This window comes from Anabrus simplex, chromosome 11 (genome assembly GCF_040414725.1).
Source record: "Anabrus simplex isolate iqAnaSimp1 chromosome 11, ASM4041472v1, whole genome shotgun sequence".
In the NCBI taxonomy this organism is placed as follows: domain Eukaryota; kingdom Metazoa; phylum Arthropoda; class Insecta; order Orthoptera; family Tettigoniidae; genus Anabrus; species Anabrus simplex.
The window spans coordinates 128,824,600-128,836,949 of NC_090275.1; the positions used below are offsets into that span (position 1 = coordinate 128,824,600).

Consider the following 12,350-nt stretch of genomic DNA (forward strand, 5'->3'; position numbering starts at 1 on the left):
AAAAGAAAAAGAAGGTTCCATAAATTCTTTAGATATAAATATAACACGGAAAAAGGAGGAGTTTGTCTTCAAGATACACAGGAAATCCCCTTTTACTCCCATTACAATCAAGAACTAATCATTGCAGCCGGAATCACAAAAAAGGTCAGCTTACTACAGTTACATTTATACAGCATTTAATATACCCCTTACACACACAGAACGAGAAAAAGAACTGCTCTTTATCCGCAAACAAGCCCAATACAACAGATTCGAACAAAAATGGTAAACAAAATAATCGGAAAATTCAAACAGAAGTTACAAACTAATCTAACACCCGAAATAAAAAAGAAAGATAAATATGCCAAGTTCACGTTCAATAACCCCAACTTATATACAGTAACTTTTTTTTTTTTTTTAGAAATAACTATAAGATCGCATATACAACCAGCAATAACACAAAGCAAAAATTCTTTAATTACAATAGTGTCAATTCCCTAGGAAAAAACAAACATTTAGAATCAAGAGTTTACAAATTGAAGTGTCATCAATGTGGAAAAACTTATGTCGGGCAAACAGGGCGCAGTTTTACTGTAAGATACCTAGAGCATGTCAGTGCTGAAAGACATAAAAAAATTTCCGCGATGGGCCAACACGAGTACAACCGGACATCAGTTCACAACCACAGAGCAGGATTTAACTATAATGCGAAAAATAAACAAAGGAGCTCATCTAAATACATTAGAAAATCTATATATTTATTTAGAACAAAAATGTAATCAGGACAATAACCTGAATGGTACAATTGACAATAGAAACCCTATATTCGAAGGGATATTATCAAGTCTTGAAACTTTAGGCAAAAGAAACAACACAGACAACAAAAGGACAAACAAGAACGAGCCTCCGCCATTTTGTACATCCCTTCTCCCCACCCCCTTCTAAAGCCGAAGCCGTGACAGTAAGCGACACGCCTCCTCGCCTCTCCGCAGCCTTGCCTCCCCGAAAGGAGGAGCAAACAGCGGAACACACACACCATTTTTATACTAGACGTAAAGCAGCATCAAACGTCCCTCCAGGGTCACGGTAGAATTGGAGTCTAACAACAGTAAGGTATGGAACAATTTTATACATTAAGTTATTATGTAAAGACACATGCTTTCATTACAATGAAAACAAATTCCTATTTTCCTCATTTCATTACAGAAATTGAGATGAAGCTCCCTTCGCAAAAAGTGACCGGCAATCAGCTTCAAAGTTCCGCATTAGACTCAATTTAGGGCACATTAAGCAAGCTCAAAATAAATAACAGCCTACCTGGAAGGAAGGAATGAATGAAATGAGCATTCAGCAGTAATAAGAACAGTGTCAAGAAACCATTCATTTTTCAAAAAACCTTTTAACTGGAAGACAAGTAGATATTTTTAGTGTAACAGAGTTGAAACTTTTAACAACTATTCTAATGAATAGATATAGTTTTTAAGCAGGTTAGCTATGTATTCATCCTGTCTAATTTCATCAACCCATTAACCCTCACATTGTTTTAACATCATTTTAATTTAATTTATATTCAAATAGTCTTTAAGAGGAACATTGTACCTGAACATAATGTATTCAGAAACTTAGCGATTCACCTAAGCTAAACAACAGCTGAAGATGTTCTCAAGTGAGAACGAAACATGTAGTGTTTAAAATTAATAATTTGCTAAAAAGCAAATAAAAAGTACCAAAAAGGTGGAAGATTTTCAATTGTTGTAACTCTATGTGATGTAAAAGATCTCTGGTGACACATTTGGTGTGTACCTGACAAAATTCATTAAATCTCAGCCATAGACGCCCAAGAGAGTTTCGGTTTACTCGGTCTGCCATCTAGTGGGTTTAGAGTAAAACGGAATGTCAAAATTGATGAGCAGACAGCCAGACGGCGTCAAATTGAAATGTCTGCACATGGTAGCTGAAGCCATACGATTATTATTATTATTATTATTATTATTATTATTATTATTATTATTATTATTATTACATACATACATACATTATCATTATAGACTGTTATGCCTTTCAGCGTTCAGTCTGCAAGCCTCTGAGAATTTACTAAACGTCGCCACAATCCTCGATTTGCAACTAGTGTTGTGGCCTCATTTAGTTCTATACCTCTTATCTTTAAATCGTTAGAAACAGAGTCTAACCATCGTCGTCTTGGTCTCCCTCTACTTCTCTTACCCTCCATAACAGAGTCCATTATTCTCCTAGGTAACCTATCCTCCTCCATTCGCCTCACATGACCCCACCACCGAAGCCGGTTTATGCGTACAGCTTCATCCATCGAGTTCATTCCTAAATTAGCCTTTATCTCCTCATTCCGAGTTCCCTCCTGCCATTGTTCCCACCTGTTTGTACCAGCAATCATTCTTGCTACTTTCATGTCTGTTACTTCTAACTTATGAATAAGATATCCTGAGTCCACCCAGCTTTCGCTCCCATAAAGCAAAGTTGGTCTGAAAACAGACCGATGTAAAGATAGTTTTGTCTGGGAGCTGACTTCCTTCTTACAGAATACTGCTGATCGCAACTGCGAGCTCACTGCATTAGCTTTACTACACCTTGATTCAATCTCACTTACTATATTACCATCCTGGGAAAACACACAACCTAAATACTTGAAATTATCGACCTGTTCTAGCTTTGTATCACCAATCTGACATTCAATTCTGTTGGATTTCTTACCTACTGACATCAATTTAGTCTTCGAGAGGCTAATTTTCATACCATACTCATTGCACCTATTTTCAAGTTCCAAGATGTTAGACTGCAGGCTTTCGGCACAGTCTGCCATTAAGACCAAGTCGTCAGCATAGGCCAGGCTGCTTACTACATTTCCACCTAACTGAATCCCTCCCTGCCATTTTATACCTTTCAGCAGATGATCCATGTAAACTACAAACAGCAAAGGTGAAAGATTACAGCCTTGTCTAACTCCTGTAAGTACCTTGAACCAAGAACTCATTCTACCATCAATTCTCACTGAAGCCCAATTGTCAACATAAATGCCTTTGATTGATTTTAATAATCTACCTTTAATTCCATAGTCCCCCAGTATAGCGAACATTTTTTCCCTCGGTACCCTGTCATATGCTTTCTCTAGATCTACGAAACATAAACACAACTGCCTATTCCTCTCGTAGCATTTTTCAATTACCTGGCGCATACTGAAAATCTGATCCTGACAGCCTCTCTGTGGTCTGAAACCACACTGGTTTTCATCCAACTTCCTCTCAACGACTGATCGCACCCTCCCTTCCAAGATGCCTGTGAATACTTTGCCTGGTATACTAATCAATGAGATACCTCGATAGTTGTTGCAATCCTTCCTGTTCCCTTGCTTATAGATAGGTGCAATTACTGCTTTTGTCCAATCTGAAGGTACCTTACCAACACTCCACGCTAATTTTACTACTCTATGAAGCCATTTCATCCCTGCCTTCCCACTATACTTCACCATTTCAGGTCTAATTTCATCTATTCCTGCTGCCTTATGACAATGGAGTTTATTTACTATCCTTTATTATTATTATTATTATTATTATTATTATTATTATTATTATTATTATTATTATTATTGTTATTATTATCTGAAGTTTCACCATACAAATTTTCGTCGCTGGCATCTTTCCACAAATAGTCATCCTCACCACCGTTCACTGAGTTTGAAATTCCACATTTCTTAAAGCTTTTGGTCACTGGATCATTAGGAATGCATACCCATGCGGTCTTGATCCAGCTGCGTATTACTCCCACTTCAGGCCTCTTCACTTGTCTGGTTGGTGTTAATGCGTGATCATCATCAGACATCTATTCGGTGTACAAAGGTTTCATTGCACTTTTGAAAGGCCGGTTTACGCACACATCCAACAGCTGTAGAATAGAAGTGAGTCCTCCGGGAATTATCGCAGGATCAGTTTTTCCTTTCCTCATCATATCTTTTACGGCGTCAGTTGTATGTCCTCGGTAACTGTCCAACACAAGCATGTTTATTTTTTTATTTTTTATTTTTTATTTTTTGCTAGTTGTTTTACGTCGCAGGAAGCGGCCGTGACCTTAATTAAGGTATAGCCCCAGCATTTGCCTGGTGTGAAAATTGGAAACCACGGAAAACCATTTTCAGGGCTTCCGACAGTGGGGTTCGAACCTACTATCTCCCGAATACTGGATACCGGCCGCACTTAAGCGACTGCAGCTATCGAGCTCGGTCAAGCATGTTTAGTTTTTGTAACAAAGATCCCGGGCAACGTTGCCAAACACACTTCACCCAGTCCTCAACTAACACATCCATCCAGCCGGACTGGGGTTCTAACAATAACACCGGATGGCAAGTTTCCATTCAGAAGTGTTTTCCTTTTCAGAACCACATATGGAGGGAGTTTGGTTCCATCCGCTAATAGGCACAACATTACCGTGCATTGTTGCTTTTCGTTACCACCTGTTCTGATGTTTACACTTTTAGAATTCTTCGTATCTACTGTATTGTCCAACAGCATTTCAAAATAGACAGGTGTCTTGTCAGCATTCCCAATTTGCGACAGCAAATAAGAATTTTGCTTCCTCATATAAATAATGTGACACTGAAAGGCCATTAATTTTTCTTCATGCGCCCCAGGCAGATGTTGTGAAATAGACGTATGTCTCCAAAGGCACAATCCATCCGGGGCTTGCAGTAAAACCCTCTTTTTTTTTTTTTTTTTTTTTTTTTTTTTTTTTTTTTTGAGTTCTTTTGAGTTCTCTAGTGTTTTCAGTTGACACATTTCACTAGAAACACCATATCGCAACTCACGTTTTTCTATCACAAATTTGTGGAGTCTTTCTTCAATTTCCGGAAACACTTCGCTCTGCCCGCGGAGCGCTCTGCAGTTGCCGTTACTTTTTAGAAGTTTTTCCTTCTTTTTCCACTAATCACGAATACACGACTCATCAATATCGTACTTTCTGCCAAGGGCACGATTTCCGTATATTTCAGCTTCGCTTACAACTTTAAGTTTCTTGTGCCCAATAAATGACCGGAGATGCCATTTTGAATCCATCTCTTCCTATCGAGACAGCACTTTCACAGGACAGATACAGAACTCGAATGTGAGTGAGGTAGACTTCCGTAACCAACAGTCTCGTCTCTCACAAAGTACGATATCCTGCGAGATCAGCTATTCACGCACCCAGCATGGCAGCAACACTTGTGAAACAAATTATGATCGAGCTTCCGCAGCAGCGGCTTTCATATTTACTGCGTATTTACCCATATTCTTTGATTTACCGTATTTCATTACCTTATATTTCACGTTTACGTGCCACTGTAACCGTATTGAGGAAAAATCGATCTTGTTTTCTAGATTTATAAATTTAATTTTTGTTCCGTATTGATAGCTACCAAATGTCATAAAAGAAAGAAAAGTTCCACCTGATCAATACTTATAAGTATTATTATAAATATAAGAATTAGTGGAACTTTTCTTTCTTTTATGACACTTGTTTCTAGAATGCAGCTAAAACACAATAAGACCTGAATGCCCATTTTCATGTGGTATATTGAGTACGGTATCTGTATTCAAATCTATTTCAGTACTTCATGTAAACGTAGTAAATATTTACGAGAATGAACGGCTTGAATACGACCCGTGCCCAAGATTTCGAACCAATATTTTGGGGAAAAAAGTGCGGGTGGTATTCGCGATTATGTGGTGGATCTTTCATGCCATTTTCAAACTGGAGTCTCATCACCATCATCCTATCACAGTCGCATTTTGTTTATTCCACATATTCTTGGATTTTTCTATGAATGACGGCCACTCCATTTTTTGGTACCGGGCGAGTTGGCTGTGTGGTTAGGGGCGCGCAGCTGTGAGCTCACATCCAGGAGATAGTGGATTCGAACCTCATTGTCGGCAGCCTTGAAGATGGTTTTCCGTGCTTTCCCATTTTCACACCAGGCAAATGCCAGGGCTGTACCTTAATTAAGGCCATGGCCGCTTCCTGCCCATTCCTAGGCCTTTCCTGTCCCATCGTCGCCATAAAACCTACCTGTGTCAGTGCGACGTAAAGCAAAAAAAAAGCCAACATTTTAAAAAAGAAGTCCTAGGAAGATTTTGGTAATAACCTGGAAAGGCTAGGTCAAGCAGCAGGGAAACCTTTCCGGACAGTAATAAAGAATCTTAGGAAGGGAGGGAAAAAGGAAATGAACAGTGTTTTGAGTAATTCAGGTGAAATCATAATAGATCCCAGGGAATCACTGGAGAGGTGGAGGGAATATTTTGAACATCTTCTCAATGTAAAAGGAAATCATCCTGGTGGTGTTGTGAACAGCCAAGCTCATGGGGAGGAGAAAAATGATGTTGGTGAAATTATGCTTGAGGAAGTGGAAAGGATGGTAAATAAACTCCATTGTCATAAGGCAGCAGGAATAGATGAAATTAGACCTGAAATGGTGAAGTATAGTGGGAAAGCAGGGATGAAATGGCTTCATAGAGTAGTAAGATTAGCGTGGAGTGTTGGTAAGGTACCTTCAGATTGGGCAAAAGCAGTAATTGCACCTATCTATAAGCAAGGGAACAGGAAGGATTGCAACAACTATCTCATTGATTAGTATACCAGGCAAAGTATTCACTGGCATCTTGGAAGGGAGGGTGCGATCAGTTATTGAGAGGAAGTTGGATGAAAACCAGTGTGGTTTCAGACCACAGAGAGGCTGTCAGGATCAGATTTTCAGTATGCGCCAGGTAATTGAAAAATGCTAGGAGAGGAATAGGCAGTTGTGTTTATGTTTCGTAGATCTGGAGAAAGCATATGACAGGGTACCGAGGGAAAAGATGTTTGCCATACTGGGGGACTATGGAATTAAAGGCAGATTATTGAAATGAATCAAAGCCATTTATGTTGACAATTGGGCTTCAGTGAGAATTGATGGTAGAATGAGTTCTTGGTTCAGGGTACTTACAGGGGTTAGACAAGGCTGTAATCTTTCACCTTTGCTGCTCGTAGTTTACATGGATCATCTGCTGAAAGGTATAAAATGGCAGGGAGGGATTCAGTTAGGTGGAAATGTAGTAAGCAGTCTGGCCTATGCTGACGACTTGGTCTTAACGGCAGATTGTGCTGAAAGCCTACAGTCTAATATCGTGGAACTTGAAAATAGGTGCAATGAGTATGGTATGAAAATTAGCCTCTCGAAGACTAAATTGATGTCAGTAGGTAAGAAATTCAACAGAATTGAATGTCAGATTGGTGATACAAAGCTAGAACAGGTCGATAATTTCAAGTATTTAGGTTGTGTGTTCTCCCAGGATGGTAATATAGTAAGTGAGATTGAATCAAGGTGTCGTAAAGGTAATGCAGTGAGCTCGCAGCTGCGATCAACAGTATGCTGTAAGAAGGAAGTCAGCTCCCAGACGAAACTATCTTTACATCAGTCTGTTTTCAGACCAACTTTGCTTTATGGGAGTGAAAGCTGGGTGGATTCAGGATATCTTATTCATAAGTTAGAAATAACAGACATGAAAGTAGCAAGAATGATTGCTGGTACATACAGGTGGGAACAATGGCAGGAGGGTACTCGGAATGAGGAGATAAAGGCTAATTTAGGAATTAATTCTGTGGATGAAGATGTACGCATAAACCGGCTTCAGTGGTGGAATAATGTGAGGCGAATGGAGAAGGATACGTTACCTAGGAGAATAATGGACTCTGCTATGGAGGGTAAGAGAAGTAGAGGTAGACCAAGATGACGATGGTTAGACTCAGTTTCTAATGATTTAAAGATAAGAGGTATAGAACTAAATGAGGCCACAACACTAGTTGCAAATCGAGGATTGTGGCAGCGTTTGGTAAATTCACAGAGGCTTGCAGACTGAACGCTGAAAGGCATAACAGTCTATAATGATAATGTATGTATGTATGTATGTATATAATATTTTTAAAGTGTTAATTTGATTGTATTTCTACTGTATATTATCAGTTTTAGTCCATGGCTGAAGATGATCCATAATGGGATCGAAATCGATCACATTGTATAAATGATTAAATGGTACTGAATAGGTTGACCTTGATTTTAAATTTTCCCAATGGTCGTCTTGTGGACTAAGTGGAGGTGGGACAGGTTTTTCTCCGGGTACTCCGGTTATCCCTGTCATATTTAATTTAGCAGCCCTCTCCAATATAATTTCATTTCACCTGTCATTCATTAACAGTTGCCCCAGAGGAGTGCAGCAGGCTTCGGCAGCTGGACAATTCCTATCCTCGCCGCTAGATGGGGGCTTCATTCATTCAATTCCTGACCCGGTCTAATGACTTGAAACAGGCTGTGGATTTTCATTTTTCGGCATGTGCTCACTTAGTACCGCTCAAAGGACATGACAGGAGCAATGGTGATCATTTGATTGAATGTGTATTATAGTAGGGATGATTTGATCCACTCCAACTACAGTGACAAAGCATACTTGCTCTAGAGTACAAGCATGTATGTAACAACATCTCTCTGTGTATCCTTCACTCAGAACTGCAAGCAAGCTCGTTGAACATGGATTTAACACAATGGTATGCCTGCATCTTGACCAAACCAAAAGGATTTTAGAACCTGTTCTCTTCTCAGTGGGATAAGGACCAACTGTGGCAATTGTGCTGACTAATTGCTACGATTGTGGAGCAAAAGAATGTCCCCTCAGGTTCTTTCCTGTTGATCCAGCTGAGCTGACGGCAACTACAAGAGTGACTGACTGCATTCAGTGACCACTTTTATCGTAAATATCTGTGGTTTTAGCTAAGGAACTAACTCACTCACTTTAATTAACATTGTGTTAGTATTGTATTTTCCAGGTTAATTGTTGCCATATGTTAAATAAATAAATAAATAAATAAATATTGATAAATGTCTTGTTCTTCACGACATCATCCAGTGTCCTTCCAGCAGGTTCTAGGTTTTCTATCTGCCTATTTTCCTTCTGCCTCGTGCTCCATCTTCATCACCATAGTTTGATTGTGCTGACTCTCTCTTAATCTTCATGAACTTTATCTCTGATGCCTGCTGTCTTGACAACTCTCTCTTCGATACCATGGGTGAAGATTGCTATCAAGTAATTGTTGAAGATTGCTAAATTTTCTTTCTTTGGAATCTTAGCATCCCAAAGAAGCTCCTCACTTGTTTGGAGAAGAGGCAGCTCTCTTTTGGCTATGTTATCTCTGGAGACTGCCGCCAAGGCAGCTGAAATTGTCCACACTCTCCAACTGATGTCTCTTAGTTCATTGCTTGCTGGTTAGCCGTGCCTGTTCACTGTCATCACCACTGATCTTGCTGTTGAACTCCTGGAAGTTGGCCTTCTGCACGACAGCTCTTGCCTGCCCCTCGTCTTCTGTTTCTCCCCAAATGTCTCTACAAGTGTCGTGGATTGATTTACGATAAAAACTTTTTTTTACAAATTTTCTTTCAAAGTGTTAATCGTATAAAGTAAATATCTGTCTATATTTTCCACATGTTCACCTGATTTTAAATTGGATCTCAGGAGATGTGAGTAGAATATAATTGAACTCCCAAGGGTTAAGAGTTTATCAGCCTTGTTGTTCCAGTAGAATGTGAGATATTAGACATACAGACTTCACACACATCTTGAGAGACGGCATGTTTGTCTTGCAGAGCTGGCAGGTTACGACGTGGAGAAGCTCGGCGTGGCGGCCATGCAGGACAGTGGCGACGGGTCTGGGAACCGAGCCAAGAAGAAGAGAGCTTCAGAGGATGGTTCAGAAGAGGACTGGGAATACGTTCTGAACTCTTCACACCACAGAGCCGTTGCCCAGGGGCTGAGTTTCCAGCTAGGACTGAAACATGTTCCAGCAGTTCCTGCACAACCTGGCGACCTGCCCGCAGGGAAGATCAACTGCGGGCCACCTCTGTTCACCCTGCTACCACTGGTCCTCTTCTCTCTGCACCTGCTGTATGAGGTGAGTGTTCACAGCACACAACGTATTAAATAGGGGTCGTTATTTCATTCAAGCTGCTTTGTGGCCTCAGGCACTGGCCACTAGCCTGCCGATGCTTCATTTCTTGGCTTACTTGTATCCTGAGCTTATGACTTTCTGGCTGTCTCTACCTGTAGGACTGTGTCACTTAATAGAAGGTCCGCAGTGATTTTGAATTTGTTTTTTGGTTTGCGTGCGTGCGTGCGTGCGTGCGTGCGTGCTTGCCTGTAAGAAAAGAAATAGCCAGCATCCCAAAAGAAGGGCTGCAATGAGTTAATGAAAATTTGTTAAGACACTAAATACTGGTACTAAGGTAGCCTTGTCCGTTCGTGCGCTTTAAGGTTATGCGTGAGAAAGTCTGTGCGTCAGCCCGCCAAAAGGACTGCGGTGGGTGCCAGAGGCTATGAAGCAACTGCAAACGGCTGGAACAAAATTTTGACACTGTACATGACACTGATTGTGAACATTGGTGGGCAGCAGTTCTTCTCCACTCCTCTGTTTCATTCCCACATAGGACTTTACCCATAGTTTGGCCTGCCTCTTCCACTTTTTCACCTTTCCCCCAACTCTGATAACCACTTCCTCATTAGTCATCCATCTCCAACAGCACAGTTCGGATGCTTCTGACCTCATTTTGTTTTTGCCAATGGTCTATGTTTCTGAGTCATGAAGGATGACACTCTGGATTTAACTTTTGTATCCATTTTTAATATATCTCCTTTGGATGAGCTTTTAGTGATTTGAACGGTCCTTTTCTTGTTGAATGTCAGTTTGGACAACTTCGCTCTTTATATCAGTTGTGATTTGTCCATCTGTTAGTGCAGAAATTTAACAGATCATAAAAGCCCACGAGTGCCAGAAATGAGAATGTTCTTGCTCACACTTTCATACATTTTAATCCTCGGGATTATCGTTTTTCACTAAATTCCGATTTTTAAATTAAATACTAGTTTTGAACTTAGATAATTGAGTTCATACTTTCTACTTCATATCTGTGAAAACTGTAATGCAATTGTAAAAAATCATTACCATGGAAATAGTGGATTGAAATTAGTGGGTTTTCATTTTTTTTTAAAGTTCAATGTATAACCTTAACACTATTAGTCCGGACGAGTCAAGATAGCGTCCCTACCCTGTGTCGGCGTGATTTAAACTGTCAAATAAAAAATCACAGTTTTGTAAGTTTTTGCAGTATAAATAAACAAATTTATATACATATTCTAAAAAAACTGGACTATAACATGAAATCAATTCAAAAATGCATACCTTCGGCATTGGAAATAAAATCAGGCTACAATATTGGTACGTTCTGTTATCCTTGTTCACTCACTTAAATTTCTAATTCACTCGGAAAAGTTTGATAGTTTTCAGTCACTGAACAACAGAATCAACATTGTTATTTCCAATACCTAGCTTCGGTATGATAATACTCAAAACACCGAGCTCGATAGCTGCAGTCGCTTAATTGCGCCCAGTATCCAGTATCTTGATTTATGAATTTCATTTTCCGTATTGACATTTACCAATCTTCATAAAAGGAAAGAAAAATTCCACCTAATCAATACATTTATTTTCTTGTAAAGTATTACAATCTAGGACCGGTTTCGACCCTTCATAGGTCATCTTCAGCTATATCAGAATCACATTTGCATTTCTATCTTATACCTCTGAAAGACCTTCATGATATATTGTTTCATAATTTTCAGTGAAAACTTATCCTAAAAACTTACAAATTTCTAAGCGTTGTGTTAAAATTAAAAATTAAAATTACAAAACTTTGTCTATTATATACATGCCCTTGGGCTGACAGAATGCATCCTTGGGTTGATTAAGCATTTATCTTAGGTATTGTTGCTTATTCTGTTGAATCGAATCCCTTTTATACTTATGTACAATCGTGAATAGACTATCAGTAAAATTTGATAAATAAAACTTGCGTGATAATTATAATAAAAATATCATGTTACATCTTTATACCTTATTGCTGGAGTGATATTATTTTAGGCAAAATATAAATGCGGGTTGATCTCTATAAAATATTTTACATAAACACACTAATATATTTTAAAGTCTAATCATTGTACTTTAAAGTCTAAAATACTTATGCTTTGGATCTTGCGTTGTTATGTGGTAAAATATTATAACGATTTGTCTTATATAACATCAGATATTGATAACATATAAATATGCCGTGTATAGTTGGCTTTTAAATCTAATGATTAAATGTCATTTCCTTCTTGCATAAAATTACAAGTTTCATATTATGTTGATTATGTATTGTATAAAACATAAATATCTAATAAATTGAATGCTTATCATTTACTAAAAGCACATGAATGTCTAGTAATATAGTCAGTGTGTTTAGTGACACAGAAACA

General features: G+C 38.9%; 1 protein-coding gene across 2 annotated transcripts in view; it reads left to right on the plus strand.

The window, feature by feature from the left end:
- The window catches only part of shtd (shattered), a 786,765-nt gene that overhangs the window by 328,955 nt on the left and 445,460 nt on the right, over window positions 1-12,350 (plus strand). For both annotated transcript variants that reach the window (XM_067155551.2, XM_068229717.1), the window contains exon 13: window positions 9,650-9,954. In XM_067155551.2, the coding sequence (XP_067011652.2) occupies window positions 9,650-9,954 (305 nt within the window). The remainder of the gene's footprint in view (window positions 1-9,649; window positions 9,955-12,350) is intronic.